At 59.9% G+C, this 14,884-nt stretch overlaps 1 protein-coding gene across 3 annotated transcripts in view; it reads left to right on the top strand.

Moving 5' to 3' along the window:
• The window catches only part of LINGO1 (leucine rich repeat and Ig domain containing 1), a 115,729-nt gene that overhangs the window by 39,172 nt on the left and 61,673 nt on the right, over positions 1–14,884 (top strand). For 2 of the 3 annotated variants that reach the window (XM_038184908.2, XM_027465653.3), the window contains one exon: positions 1,394–1,436. The exons of the other annotated variant lie outside the window; for it this stretch is intronic. In XM_038184908.2, coding sequence (XP_038040836.1) covers positions 1,394–1,436 — 43 coding nt within the window. The remainder of the gene's footprint in view (positions 1–1,393; positions 1,437–14,884) is intronic. 3 annotated transcript variants of the gene reach the window in all.

The following is a 14,884-nucleotide window of genomic DNA, read 5'->3' as shown; positions in this document are numbered from 1 at the left end:
ATCTCCCCAGAAGCCGTGCTGGGGACGCGCTGAACACGCAAAGAGCTGTCACATCTGAAAAACACCACAGCAGCCTCGCAAGAGCTGCTCAGGATGAGGCCTGAGGCGTGCTGCGGGAGGGAGGAAGGCTTTGCTCCTTTTCCCCCTCCCCAAGGAGCAGGGCGATGCCAGGCAGCACCCCCGAGCAGGCAGCGAGCAGCGGGCTGTCCCTCGGCGACGTGACCAACGGGTCCCAGCTCGTCCCCTCGCCCTCCCGCTGTAGGATCGGGTGAGCACAACCTGTTGCTGATTTAAAACAGCCCCCCCAAGAGCAGGTGACGTCAGGAGCCCGTCTGTCATCTTTACGGCTGGCTGCCGGAGTGCAGCGCGCCCGCCGCCGCTCTGTTTGCAGAGCTGGTAACTGATGGCAGCCCGTGCCTTATTGTCTGAGGAATACTTATGCAAACGAACACAATGGCTTAATAGGGAACACCTGGAGAAATCTCCAAAGAAAGCGCTGTAAATTCCCCTTCCCTCGTATTTATGGGAAGATTTTTCACGGATATTTATAGTTGTTGTGACTCCTTTGCATGGATTTGCATAGCGCCGTACCCGGGCTGGTGAGGCACCGGAGAGGGGAGCACGAAGTGCTGGACCGGGGCGGGTGCCAGCAGGGCATCACTCTGGTTTTGGGGTGTGCCTGCACCCCGCTGCAGCTGTTGGCACGGAGAGTAGTAAGGAAGAGACAGGAGCAGCCGGCAGGAGCACAGCGCGGCTCCTCGGCACGGGTGGGCAGCCTTGGATGGCATGGGAAAGGGCAGCAGGCTCTGAGCAGATGCAAAGCCTGGGCGCAAGAACTAATTTATTGATTGATTGATTGATTGATTGATTAAAAGTGAGTAAAAGTTCCCTCCCTACACACCCTGCTTCTTCTGCTGAAGCACGAGTCTTGCAGGATGCTGGTGCCCTGCATGACTGGGAGTCTCGGTGCTCCGCGATGGGGACCCCCAGGACGTGTCCCCCAGTTCGGTGTCCCCACAGAGGCTGCTGGCCCTGTGCAAGGAGGAGGGAGGAGGTGGCCCACCCCAAAAGCCCCGTGTGAGCCCGCGTGGCTTGGGGTGCAGGGCAAAGGCTCCGTTTTCTTGCCACTAGGCTCGGGCACCTGGCAGCGACCCAGCACAGTGGCTGGGAGCTGAGCCAGGAGGGCTCAGACCGAGTGAACCTGGTGATGCCCGGGGCTGTCCCGCAGTCAGCAGCCCCCTGCCAGCTCCGCGTGCTGCCGGGGGTGGCTGGGGGGGCAGGACCCCTCCCCGCAGGGCTGGTGCGATGCCAGCCCTCCTGCGTCCCCCTTCTAAAATGCCTGCTGCTGGCAGCCAGCCCACTGAAGCACGTCTCTCTCTCTGCTCCCTTCCAGGTTCCGTGCCTAGCCAGCAGGTCCTCGCAAGATTTCGGCTCCGGTAAGTGCCAGAGCGTTTCCTCCTCGCTGCGGGCGTGTTTGGTGCTGGAGCATCCTCTGTGTGCTGCCGGGGAGAGGGAGGGGACGGGAGGGGATCCCTCCTGCTGCGGGGAGCTTTCCCAAAGCAGAGTGGGGAGGTTGGCTGGGATGGCCGGGCTATATTCCCCATCACCCAGGCTCTGGAGAGGTCTCCCCGTCCCACCTCTGCTGCTGCTGCTCCGTGTGGCCTGCACAGCTCACTGTGTGCTGCTCCCGGGGGAGAAGGAGCTCAGGATGCAGCCCCCGGTGCGTTTTGTCCCAGCACAACTCGAGGCGTGCGTGCTGGCGCGGTTATTTCTGTGCCGTGTGAAGGCTGCCTGGGAAACGTTGATCGCCGCCTTTCTGTAATCTGCAGAGGGAAAGTGTGTGGGCATCTCTGATCCTTCTGGGTAAACCTTGACGGATGAGAACTTTGTGTTTCAGCTGAGTAATTGACATGATGATTTAAATAAACGCAGGGATGCCTCTGCCACCACCGCACCGGGGTGCTCGGGGGCGGCGCTGGGAGCTCTGGAAAGAGCAGAGGGTGAAGCAGCAGGTGGGAGAGGAGCAGAACCTCCCCGGGGTCCTGGTGGAGGAGCAGGGTTTGGGTGTGCCATGGGCTTCACGGGGTCCCGGCTGTGCTCGGGGTTGTGCGGCAGGGTGGCAGGAGCACAGTGCAAGCCCAAATGTGTGCGTGTGTCCCAGCATCCCCACGGACTGGGAACTGTGGTCGGCACGGGGCAGCGTGCCACCCCCTTTGTTGTCTTCTTTGAGCTGGTCCCCAAATCCCCTCTGTGCGTGACGTTCTTGTGCTTCCCCAGTCACCCCGGGTTCTCCAAACGTAATTTAACCCAGCAGGACTGGCCCCGCTTCTGTGCTGAGAGAAATTAGCAGGGCTGCCCCCACAGCAGCAGGGCCATCGCCTCTCGCGTCGTCTTCCCGGCTGGCCTCTCGGCACATTTTCTGTAAGAATTAAATACAGCAAAAAACGCATCCTCTCTGCTCGGCGCTGCCTGTAGGGCCGATAATTGTGTCCTACCACATGCACTGCCACCGCCCCGAGGCTTTGTCACTGCTGCTGGTGGCCCGCGTGGCCTGGCCACGCTCCTGCTGCGTCGCTTCCATAGATGCTAGGCTGAGACAAGATGCTCGGGCGTGGAAGAAATTGCTGTCCTTTCCTAAACCATGTCCCTGCCGCGTTGTTTCCTGGTTCCCCGGGCTGCTGTCCATGTGGGAGCGGTGCAAGCTGAGCGCTGTGCCTGCTGTGCACCCCCTGCCTTTTTCCTCTTGTTGTGCAACCGCTTGCACATCCCGGTGTCCAGCGGTAACGCTCGGTGTCTCCGCTCTCTGAGCAAAAATCGGAGCCAGAAGCCCCGGGGCCGGGGGCCAGTTTGCTGCCCTGCATGCTGGTCCTCGGGAGAGCCGTGCCAGCAGCACAGCCGCCTCGGCACCGCTCCAGCACGTGCAGCAACTCCCGGGTGCGGGCGGCGAGCAGGCAGAGCGATTCCCCGTGCCGGCAGGGGGACAGCAGGGAGCTTCCGCAGCTCTGCCTCCCCGGCACTGCTTCCCGCAGCACGAGCGGAGCCGTGCCGCCACGTGGCTTCTCGCGGGGTGGCGATGCTGGACGCAGGAGCACGTGCCTCTCCCAGGAGCTGGGGGGTGGGAAAAAACGAGGATGGGGTGGAAAACAGCCTCACAGAGAGGGTAGCGAAGGGAGAAAAGGGCTGCATGGCAGCAGAGGCAGCGTTGCCTCTCCCAAGCACAGTAATCGACTCGTGGCTGCTGCTCCCCAATCCTCTTACTCTCCTCCCGCCGCACGGCCGCCTGTGTTAGCGGAGATAAAAGCTGCCAGCCCACACGGGGCTCTCCTTCCCCGGTGTACTTAATCGCAGCCAGAGGTGGCAAACCCCTCCCGGCGCTGCCCCCAGCGTGGCTCCTCGCCGCCTTTTGCCTTCGTCCACCTGCGCTCGCCGCTGGCCCCCGCCGGCTGCGTGGTCGTCACGTGCCTGTGACAAACGAGCTTCATCTGCACCGAAAATTAATCACGTTGGCACGCTGGCAGGGGACGAGGCAGCCGCGTGAAATGCCCGGCTCTCTGGCTAATTTATCACAGTGGCCAGGCGCAGAGCTGCTCTGCAGCTTCCCCCCGCGCGGCGCCAGGCACAGCCCCCCGGTGCGGGTGCCGGCACCCGGCAGGAGCCCTCCTCCTCCTTCCCCCAGCTCTGGAGGAGCCTGGCAGGAGGCTGCTCACATCCAGAAGGCGAAGGGCTGAGGCTTGCAGCGACACACCTCCCCTCTCTGCTGGAGGCAGAGCCAGAAGCAGGGCTGACAAAGGCTCTGCCTCGCTCCCTGCGCCCCGTGCTGGGCACAGGGGTGGGCACAGCCTCCCCTCGCCGCTGCCTTTTGGCTCCGGAGCTTGCTGCAGGTGGGGTTTTGCCCAAGCAGCTCGTGCTCGCGGAGCTGCCTGGTGTCCCCAGCAGAAGCAGCAGGGTGCCGGGGAGGGAAAGAAACGTGAAGACACGATCCCAGGGTTTCCAAAATCCCCGTGGGTGATTGTGGCTGGTGGAAGTGGGAGGTGCCTGGCTGGCTGACGTCTCCCCTCCGCTTAATTACTGCAGCGCGGCTCATCAGAAGCAGAGCCTGCAGGGGCTGCGTGCCTGCAGCGGGCGTGCAACGTGCTGCTGCCAACCTGGGGGCCCGGGGCTGCTCGGCTGCTGCTCCCTGTCCTGGGAGAGCCGTCGGGGAGCGGCTGTGCCGCTCGCTCCCGGTGCTGCACAGGGGGACGGGCGTCTCTTGGGGATCCAGATCATCCTTTCCAAAATCCCGTTCCAAAATCCATCCCTTTTTCCAAAAGCCCCAAAGCCAGCTGCTCCCCGCCGTTTCAGGACAGGTTTGGGGCAGAAGCTGTCCCCTTCGCCTGCCACCGGACACCGCTCGTGCCACCTCCTTCAGGTGGCAAGGGAGTCCCTCAGCTGGGCTCCGTGCTGCTCATGGAAGGGGCTGGGAGCCTGCTCTGGGTTTCCTGATGTCTCTTTTTGCAGATGCCGTCAGATGTGTTATTTTTTTTTTTTGCCTCGTGGCCCTGCAGAAATGCAGAGAAACAAGTGGGCTTTGTGATCTGAGGCTCCGCATTGCCCACGTTTTCCTGTCAGGGGGAGAGCTGGTCCCATGTTTTCGGAGGCAGGCGGCTTTTATCAATACAAATTGAGCTGCTGGTGCTCCCAGCAGCTCGCCCAGGCAAAACAATGAAAAATCTTTAGACCTTTTCCTTGAGCTTAACTCGGAAGGACGTGGGCTCCCTCATGCCCCCAGTAAGCTGCCTTTCCGAAATCTCAGCGTTCTGGGGAGGGCGGAGGGCCACTCAGGGCTTCCTGCCCCCCAGTGCCCGTCACAGCCCCCTGGGGCTCCTCTGGCAAGCAGGCCCCATGGCCGTGAGCAGCTCTGTCACAGCACCGTCCCCAGACCTCGCTGCCTGCCACTTGCCCGTCCCTGTGCCCTTCTCTTTGCCTCCTCCTTCTCCCTCGTGCTCTGGGGCAGGTTTGGGCTGTGCCCGTGGCTGAATCCCAAAGCTCCCCGGGGAGGCAGATGAGCACAGCTGAGTGCGCAGCGCGGCTGCTGATCTTCCCAGCCCCTCTGGGGCTGGAGGAGCTCTGCTGACACGTCCCCTGGTGCCCGCTGCCCTGCTGCCCATCCTTATCCTCAGTCCCCGGGGACTGTCGGGTGCGGTGAGGCCATCAGGCAGGGCAGGGGAGGGATTAAGGCTCCCAGACAGCCCCAGAGCAAGCTGCTGCTGCCAGGGAAGGTGCTCCCGGAGGTGCCACCGCTCAGCCCGCTGCCATCCGAGCTGATGCTGGTGTCGGTGCTGCTCAGCCCTGCCAAGGCTGCCGGCTTCGTCAGGCTTCCTTCCGCTATTAATAATCTTTTAGAGTCAGCGCTAAAGCCAGGGTACTTACTGCTGGCCCTGCCCATCCCTTCCTCCAGAACACGCTGATGGAAATGTCTGCACAAAAGCAAAGCTCCCCCATTTGGTGCCGTTGTAGGGTCCAGTGGCTTAGGACCCCGGGTGCATCTGCTGGGCTGCTGACCCCAAAATCCAGCACAGGCAAAGGTGCTCACTGCTGCCGGGGCCAGGACAGAAACCCCTGGAGGTATCAGCCCCACACCCTGTTAGCTCTCAGCCTTTGGGCACAGAGGCCCTCCTGCTCCTCAGCAGTTTACGCACGCTGGGTTTCTCTCCACTGTCTGTTTCCCTCTGCCTTTTACACCTTCAGCCGGGGCTGGAAATGCCGGGCTGCCCGGAGCCAGCTCCAGGGAGCTGGAACAGCCCGATAGGGCTCTGTGGAGCCTGATTGCCAGGCCCTGTAATTAAACACCCAGCTGTTGAGATCTTTTATGTGGATTCAAATTGGAAGTTGGCAGGCTCCTGGCTAGCAGGGAGCTGGATTCGGTGAGCAAGGAGATCTATTGCGCTCTTACAGCAGCGTCCATTGTGCCCTGGCCAGGACGGGCAGCAAGCTGAGCTGGCCAGAAACGCTTTCATGGGCGAGCTGCTGAGCGAGGAGCCTGGCTGTGCTGAAACCCTCCGCACCACGAGGCTGGGGTTCCTCACAGGTAATGTCTCTGGAGACCAGAAAGCATCCCGAGAGCCCTCAGCAAGGCAAAAGGGGACACAAGCTGGGGATGGGGAACAAGCAGAGGAGGGAGATCTTCCAGGCAGAGCCAAGCTGGAGCAGCAGCCGCCTTCCCCAGGAGATGGCAGCTCCTCTGAACTGAGGCCCTGCACTCGAGGTTTGTCCATCACCATCCATAATGCGCCCAGACGTAAATGTCGCTGCCAAAATTTATGGCCGAGATGCCTCGCTGGTCTCCTCTTTAAGGTTATAATAAAAATTAAACCACCTTTTCCCCCGAGGGGGATCTGCAGGTCGTAAAAAGCCGCGGCCCTGTGTGTCGTGGAGCGGCACGTGTGTGCGTGCACGCGGAGGGAGTGCGGGACCCACAGGCAGGGCAGCACAAAAGGCACGGCTCAGGCGGCTGTTTAATCGGAGGGAAAGCGTGATTTTTATATGTATATTTTTATATCGTAATTTCCTGGCCGCATAAAAAAAAAAAAAAAAAAAAGCAGACAGTTACACAAGCTCGGAGCGGCGTTTCCAGCATAAAGCCCAGCACGTGGCTTCTTTCTGCAACCCGAGCTGCAGTCCATAAACTGCACCCTCACCTCCTCTCCGGCTGCCTAGAGGGGTAGTTATGGTCCCTAAAGCAGGAGAGGAGCCTTCCTGCACGCTGCCTCTGGCACCTTCTGGCACCGCTCCTCTCTCCCTGCACCCTGCAGAGGGTGCTCGGCATGAGCTGGCATGGGGACAGTGTCCCCTGCCTGGCTGTCCCCAAAGGGAGGGCTCGTTTCTGCTCCGTATCCCCCTCTCTGGCTGTGCCCTAGAGCATCCAGCTCCATCAGGGCTCAGCGGGGAGCCGTGCCGTGCCTCCTCCTCCTGTTTGGGCAGAGCTATCCGAATTCGGGTGGTCCCCGTGCCTTCAGAGCCCCGTGGCGTGAGCGCCGTCCCCATGGAGAGGCTCTGGGGTCAGGCAAGGAATCGGCTGGGCTCTGGCGGGGCGGCGAGCAGGGGCTGGGAGCTCGCCCGGCTGCTTGCACCGCCTGGCTGGACAGGGAGCCGAGCCCGGGGACACTCATCAGCCCTGGCAGTGCAGCTAATGCGATTAAGGGCTTCTCTCACCCTCCGCTCGGTGCTCATTAACATTTCCCTTCTCAGGCGTTTATGAGCATCGCTGTTGAGCTGGCCGCAGCTTTGGCTCCCGATAAGGCACCCGCGTGGGCCAGCTGCAGCGGGGAAGGCTTCCCGAGGCACGGGGATGCTTTCTGGCCAGAGACGGGGCGGTGGAGGGAGGGGATGCGGGCAGCAGAGCCGCCGAGCCGCATTGTGTAATGCCTGCAGCCCAGCCGTTCCCGGGAAGGAGCCCTATTTATACCGGGGAGCTGGGGGTGCGGGCGGCGAGCTGCGGGCCTGGTAGCCCGCGAACGGAGACCTACAAACAGCTCCTCGGCGGAGTCACAGCCCCGGCCTCTGCACAGGCAGGGAGAGGAGCCAATTTTGGAAACCTCCTTCCCAGCTCTCGCCATCCGGGGCTGGGGAGAGGTATTTTTATTCGGTCTTGCAAGTAGGTCTTGAGACATCTCGAAGTGGGTGCTTCGCAGCCTGCCTGCAGATAACACCCGCGCGTGCGCCGTGCCGATCCGGCACCGCAGCCAGCCCCCGGCTCCGCTCTGCTCCCTCTGCCTCTCGCTCTCCTCCTGCTTCGTGTCCCAGCCCAGCTCGAGCCCTCCCTGCCGGGAAGCTGGCAGCAGACCGTGGGGAGAGGCACGTGCCACGTGGAAGGTGTTCGCTAAAGATGCTTCTGGATTTTTTTCTGGTGGCTCTCCACGTGCAGATGGATGTGCTTGGCGCGGTCTTTTCATCCCGGGGGAAAAGCAAGGAGTAAAAAATGAAAAGCGTGGTTTTGAAGCAGACTGTCTCAAGAGAATCATCCCAGTGCCACCACTGGGTTGTGTCTCACTGCCTGGTCACGGTCCCTCGGGTGCTGATGGGGTGCTCGGAGGCACCTCCAGCCCGGGGAGATGAGGGCACGTGGCCCTGTGAGCACACGGAGGGATCGGAGCCAAACTTTTTGTCTTTTTCAGCCACCTGCAAAGTTCCGGTCTGTGCTGAACCCCAGCAGAGAAAGCTGTTTGATTTTTTTGCTTTCTGAATATTTTAATTCTTCCACCAAGAAAAACAGGTATTTCCCATGGAAATTGCATTTCCTACTTGGGAGCGGGCTGGTAGGCTCCTGCCAGCACTACAGAGGGCTGGGGTCCAGGGGCTGACACTGGCAGATCGCCCGATTTTGGCATCCTGGAAGAGGCACCCTGTGATCCAGCCCGGCCCCGGGACTGGGGCTTTGCTGGGTTTCCCTCCTCGCCTTCCTGAGCCCCGCACAACCCCAGCTCCTGCCGCAGCCTGGCTCAGCCGAGACGAGGAAACCTCTCGGCTCTTATCTGCCTGCCTATTTTCACAAAACCGCCAGGAATTTAATATCTTTGAGATTTCCAGCTGTCACTCACCTTCTGTGGAGTTTGACTGCTGAGTTGGAGGGTGATTAGGGGAGACAGACAACACGCGGAGCACGTGATTGCATAAACCGTGTTTTCCTAAGGAAACCATGGCCAGAAGGGAAGAAAAAAAACACTAAAAATCCCTCTTTTGTGGGTTTTTGCCTCACTCTACCTGCACGTAGCTGGTGCCCACCCCGTGACTGTGTCCCCAGGGCCACGGGGGGTGCTTGGCGTGGTGACGGGCTCCATTGTGACACTGGTTTGGCACTAAAGACATGGCACAAACACCTCCAGGGGCACTAACTCTCAGGGCAGACCCATCACTTTGGAGCTGTCCTCCCTAAATAAAGGAGGTTTGAATGGAAAAAGCTGTCCCTGCTCGGCCTGCGGTGGGGGAACGCGTGTGGCCGGGGGGCTCGGCAGGGCAGGGCAGAGCGCCTCCTTGGCTCACCGGTGACCGAGTGACAGCCCCCATCTTCAGCTCAGAAAGCCTCTGCGAGGTGAGGTGCGGGCTGCCTCCCCCAAACGGGATAATTATGTTAATTAAAACGCTTCCTTTACAGCGCTTCTGATTAATGAAAACAGCTCCAGCGCTCTCTTTAAGCACGCTAACCTTCTGGCGTGCGGGAAAAGTGCCTTTTCCCCGCGATGTAAGGCAGGGAGAGCAGGCGGGAGCGGGGCAGCCTGCTGCATCCCACGCGGGGAGAGGGAGGAAGAGCACGAGGGAGGAAGGAGCCGCGCGCCCCGCTCGGGGGAACAGACGGCGAGCGGCCGGGCAGCGGCGCGCCCGCGTGGGAGCCGCGGCTGGGAGGCTGCCGGGGAGTGAAAACCCCGCTCGCTTCTCTAATTGCTGTTTATTTCCTCCGCAAAGCGTTGGGCTAATTAACGAGCTCCCAATTAAGAGAAGCCGCGCGGAGGGGGAAAAACAGGTGCCAGCGCCAAGAGGGATGGGGTAGCGCCAGGGCACGGGGTGCCGGCCCTCGTGCCGGTGGCACAGCCCCCAGGGGCACCGTGCGTCCTCAGGTCCCCACAGAACCGACCTCGGCCACGGCAGTGGTGTGCTGCGAGAGGCTTCAGAGGTGGCGTGCCCGCTGGTGCTCGGCTGGTTGATGTGCTGTGCCTTGGTTTGCTGGCTCACGAGGGGTTTTATCACTGTGTTTTGGCTCAGCCTCTCTGCCCGTGGCCCGATCGGGGTTTCCACGCACTGCTCAGTGCTCGTGCCTCCCCATCCCGCAGCTCCTCTCCCTGGGCTGGTGTTGGGATGGTGCCAGCCTGCTGCCGCCCAGGCAGAGGGCCAGAGGGGCACGGGGAAGTTTGTAAAACCGAGGGCTTGTCCATCCCATGAAATCCAGCGTGTGGCACGCTGCCCTTCCTGCGTGTTGGGGTGATGGCACTGGTTCCGTGCCCCCTGACATAGAGCTGAGTGACCGGGTGATTTCACTGGGATTGCCCAAGCCTCTGGGGAGCTCGGGGAGTGGTACACGGTCCCGAGCTGTGGTCACCCTCCCCACGACACGCTCGCTGCTGGGAAGCCGTGCAGGGCCCCGGTGGCTTCTGCTGGCACCGCCTGGCCGCAGGCACAGAGCCAGCCCCCGGTGTGAAACCTCACACAAATCCACAACGTGTCCCGAGCATCCGGCCAGCCTCGGCACGCTGGGAGGGGCTGGCAGCCCGCTTACAGCTTGTCCTGGGTTCCCTGCTCGTCTCCTGCTGTCCCCCCTTCTGTCCCTTCTGTCCCCCCGGCCCTGCTCCACCTCTCGTGCCGTGCTTCAAATCCTTTGGGAACAAAGTGAAGGGGAAAAGGGGGAGCCCTGGGTGTGACCCCACAGCTTTTGGGGTGTCCTTGCACGGGGTGAGTGGCTCCCACCCGTCCCCTCTGCCCCCACACGTCTGTGCCCCACGGCCTCTTCCCTGCCCCGCGGGCTCGGCTCCACTCCTCACTGCCCCGTTTACCTCTGCTATATTTACATGTCTATTTTATGATTTCAATTTTTAATGCTTCTGCTCTTTGAAGATGCTTAATGCTTCGGAGTGGAACATTTTCTTCTGAGTTCTGAGTGCCAATTGAGGACAGACCAATAAATCAACTAATAACTGGAACCTCATTTTCTGCTCCCCTGGCTGTGAGTTAACCCTCCTCGTGCTGTCAGGCTCTCCCAGTGCTTCCCCATCTCCCCGGGCAGGATTTGGCTCCTGCTGCCCTTGGGTTGCCACATCCCAGCCCCTCCGGAATAACGTCTGGAGAAACTCCTCTTCCCTGCTGCTTGCACAGGTGCTCCCAATCCCGGCAACTTGTGGCATCTCCGGAGGAATCCTCCCCGATTTTGCCTTGCTCAGCTTGGAGCATCCTGTCCTGGATGTGGATTTTGGCAAGCCAGGAGCAGCCGGGGCACAGACAGGACCCCGGAGACCTCCAGGTGCTGCTGGGGGAGCGGGCACCCCAGGGACATCACCGCTGGCCCCTGCGGCCGGGAGGGCTTTGGTCTCCAGAGCTGCATCCCCACCAGGCAGAACCTTGGGTGCTCTGGAAATGGAGGCCGAGGTCACCAGGGCTACAATTTTCCCTTGGAAAATACATTTTTTTGTCAGCTTGCATTATCAGAAGCAGCACGTAGCCATGGAGCAAGCATTCAGCGGGGAGAGCGCTGAGGCAAATCATTTTGACTTCCGTCTGTTGACAGTGTCCAGGAAATTCAAATGTATCTCTTTGATTCGACATGTTTTGACTTTTATGTTTTAATTTAATATCCAGGTTATATTTAACATGTTTTTATGGTTCGGTGTTTGAGAAATGAAATACTTTTTCCCTTACTGCAGCAAAATGCCTAAATGTTTCCCAGCGAGGGCTTGATTTTTTTTTCCCTGAGCCCTGTTCTGCAGATGATTCTGATTCATTTTGCTCGGTGCAAAACAAAACTTTTAATTTAGGAGTCTCGCCCAGACCGGATATTGCATTTTCTGCCAAATTTGTGCCTTTTCCCTTATGTGCTCCCTTGCAAAGAGGCACCTGAACCCCGGAGCAGGCTCCGAGGGGGCTGGGGAGCCACGTGCGTCCTGAGATAACGTCGGGGAAGATTTATGGCTTGGAGCTGGCCACCTCTCCGGGGTGGAGATGTCCTTGGGGGACTGTGCTGGGTGCTGGTGTTTGCCCCTTGCTGGTACGGCCGTGGTGGCTGGCGATTGGGGTGGGGGTTAACTTCTGTCTTCTTTTCCTGGGTACAGAGGGAATGACCGACCTCTGCCCTCAGTCTTTGCTGAGGGGTGACCGAGCACGAGCAGCCTGCTCGATGTTGGGGTCGGGGGGCTTTGAGCAGAGCAGAGCTGCCCAGCTGCCCATCGCTCAGGGCATCGCTGGCACATGCGTGTTGTGTGTGCGTGTAGGGATAAAGACACTTCTCGGGTCTCTTTTTCTTTCCCTAAATAACAAGTGATTGCTCGTGTGCTGCTAGGATTGTGGGGCTGCCCACGGCCTTGTTGGGAAGGTTCCGTCAGCATCCAGCCAGGCGCATTCGTAGGGAATCAGCCCCAGCACGTCCCAGCCTCCACCTCTGGTGGGGAAGACAAACCAGCTCCCTGATACTCGGCTTTCAGCACCAATTACCCAAGCCCCGTTAGCACCAGCCTCACAGGTCCACATCCCACAGCATCTCGTGACTGCAGTTAAAACCTCTCATTGCCCTAAATCTCCGCGACACAAAGTCAGAGCTGCTCAGGATTTCGGGAGGGCACGGGCACGTGGCAGTGCTGGTGCGGGATGCCCGTGGTGATGGCAGGAACCCCTCCGTTCATCCCCAGGCTCTGGGGACGTGTGGCCGTGTCAGGACCCCATGGGAGGCCCCGCTCGAGATGCAGCACCGCCAGCGCCCCGCGCCATACGCCTCCGAGCATGAGCCGCTTGCCTTCTCCTTGCCAAAGACTTATTGTTCCTGCTCTGAACTTCTGCACAGCGAGATTTGCCAAGGCTCCAACATGAATCATTAATTAATTCCTGGAGGGTGCCGATTTTATTTTTTTTTGTTTTGCTTCGGTAATTAAAAACAGGGAGAGGGAAGCACTGGAGGTGCAGGAGAGCAGGGGTGCATTTGGGGCTGCCTCGTTCCATCAGGATGGTACTAAGAGCGCCCTGCTTGTGCCCTGTGGCGTGGTGGGGTCTTCTCTGGCATCTTGGGTGCCCGAGGTGCTCTTTGCTGAGGGCTTTGCTTGATGCAGAAGCCCCCAGGTCGAGTGATGGTGGGGAATTTCTTGGCTTCCTTTCCAAGTGTCGCTCCCTCAGGTCTTCCTGGCTCTGCTGGTGGAGGCAGAAAGCTCAGTGGGGCACCAAGGAAAGGCTAGGAAAGGAAAAGGCAAGTAAAAGGGACAGAAAAGCCTCATTACAAGAGAAAAATACTTTTCCAGTTATTGGGGCAGTCTCAGGATGGCAGGGAGCTGAGGAGGGCAGGGAGGTCTTGCCTGGAGGCTGAAAACCCGGCGTCTCCTGTGCCACGTGCTCTGGCCCCGGACCATCCTGAGGGCTCTTCTCTGGACTCTCACCAGTCCTGCAGTGCCTTGTGGGGCTGGGCAGCCCAGTTCAGGACCTGGTTCTCCCAGCACTGCCTCACGGTGCAGCACAGCAGGATTGTCCCGGAGGGAGGGCAGCGGGAGCAAGCCCCGGCCCCGTGCCCCAGAGCCCAGGGACAGCAGGAACGGGCTGCGTTTGCCATAACGCTCGGCCCCGAGCCCCGGGGAGCTCTTGCCATTTCCACTCTCTTGCTGGTTTAATAACTTGTTCCTTATTGACATTTTTCTTCCGAACACAGGGAAAATGCCAGCACGGTAATTGCAGTACATGTAAAGCAAGGCATGGTGCTGTCTCCCTCAGATCATCTCCTTCCCCCCTTCCCGAGCTTGTAAGGCCCAGTGGGAACAAGTGGTGCTCTAGTAGAGGGTGGGAGACACCAGAGCCATCCCTGTGGGGGTGCCCAGGGCTTGGGGGGCCACCACTGGACATGCTGGGACACGGGGACCTCCTCCGAGGTGACCCCAGGGCTGGGAATAACGCCAGGTCTGATCGCCCCGCTAACAGCCAGAGCCAGTGCCTCCAGGAACACTCCCATCTGCAGCTATCTCGTGGTTTCTAATGCCATCAGAAATCCCTCTTGCTCTCATGTTTACCAGCATGCGATTGCAACCCCTTGATGTCTGCATAACAGCCTTCCATCTCCCGGTTCCCCACCAAGAACCACAGAGCTATCACAATCTGGAGAGAAGCAAACAGAAGCTGAAGCCCACTGGGACCCAGGGCAAAATCCGAGTCCTGCAGGATGTAAATCAAAACCAGAAAGGCTCTTCCCTCCCCCAAGAAAACATCCAATAAACAGAGAAAGGAGGAAATGTATAATTTGGCTAAGCCACCTTGCCCACCTTCTCTCATGTGATAAACTGGGAAATGTTTGCTGCGCGAGCCGAGCAGAAGCTGTAGCGTTGTGAAATGGGAGTGCTGGGGAGCCATCTGCTTGCTGCCTGCAGCCTGGAGCACGGGCTTTGTGCTACGCCACGTCCCAGAGACGTGTGAGCGTGCGTGCGTGCCGGGGACACGTCCTGAAGCCAGGCCGACCGCGTGGCTCCCGCGTTCTTCCTTCGGGCAGGTGGGGCAAAATCCCACGTAGCAAAAGCAGCGTGGTGCTCTGGCAGCCTCTCCTGGCCCACGGACACCTGCAGCCTCCCTGCGTCCCCTCGGCTTTCTCCCATCCTCCTGGTGCGTTTCTCCTCCTGCCTTCACCTCGCGAGCCTTTGGGCACAGCCGGCGCTCGCTGCACTTTGATGGTGAACGGGAAGAGCGCGCTGGCTCTCCTCCCCTTGCCCCCAGCGAGTCGCAGCCCTGCTTTTCAAAGCAGGGAGGCATCAAAGCAAAGGAGCGACCCCCTCATGGGGAACCCTTCGCCCGAGGGCAGCCCCGAGCCCCCCGTGGGCCATGAGCAGGGACCTGGCCCCACGCGTACCCGTGCCCACCAGCGCCGCGGCCCCGCTGTGCAGGAACCTGTTTGCAAGCCTGCGAGGCGGTGAGTTGGGTCTGTGGCGTTGTGTGCCTTTGTTTGGATGACAGGAGTGGTGAAATAACACCCATGGGACAGAAATGATACCAAAATTATGATATTGCCCTTTGGAGTTATTTCACAGTCGGTGTAGCTTTCCTGTCCTCTCGGTGATATTTTACCCAGCCGTTGCTCCGAGGATCACTGTCTTATATTAATCCATTTCTGTTGATGCACCGAATAAAATGCTCTATTCCCCCTAGCACTCCTGCTGTCCATTTTGTTTCCAAGCAGCAAGCTGCCACC

This window comes from Anas platyrhynchos, chromosome 11 (genome assembly GCF_047663525.1).
Source record: "Anas platyrhynchos isolate ZD024472 breed Pekin duck chromosome 11, IASCAAS_PekinDuck_T2T, whole genome shotgun sequence".
Lineage (NCBI taxonomy): Eukaryota > Metazoa > Chordata > Aves > Anseriformes > Anatidae > Anas > Anas platyrhynchos.
The sequence above is the reverse complement of the archived record's forward strand: the minus strand, read 5'-3'. Positions and strand labels throughout refer to the sequence as shown.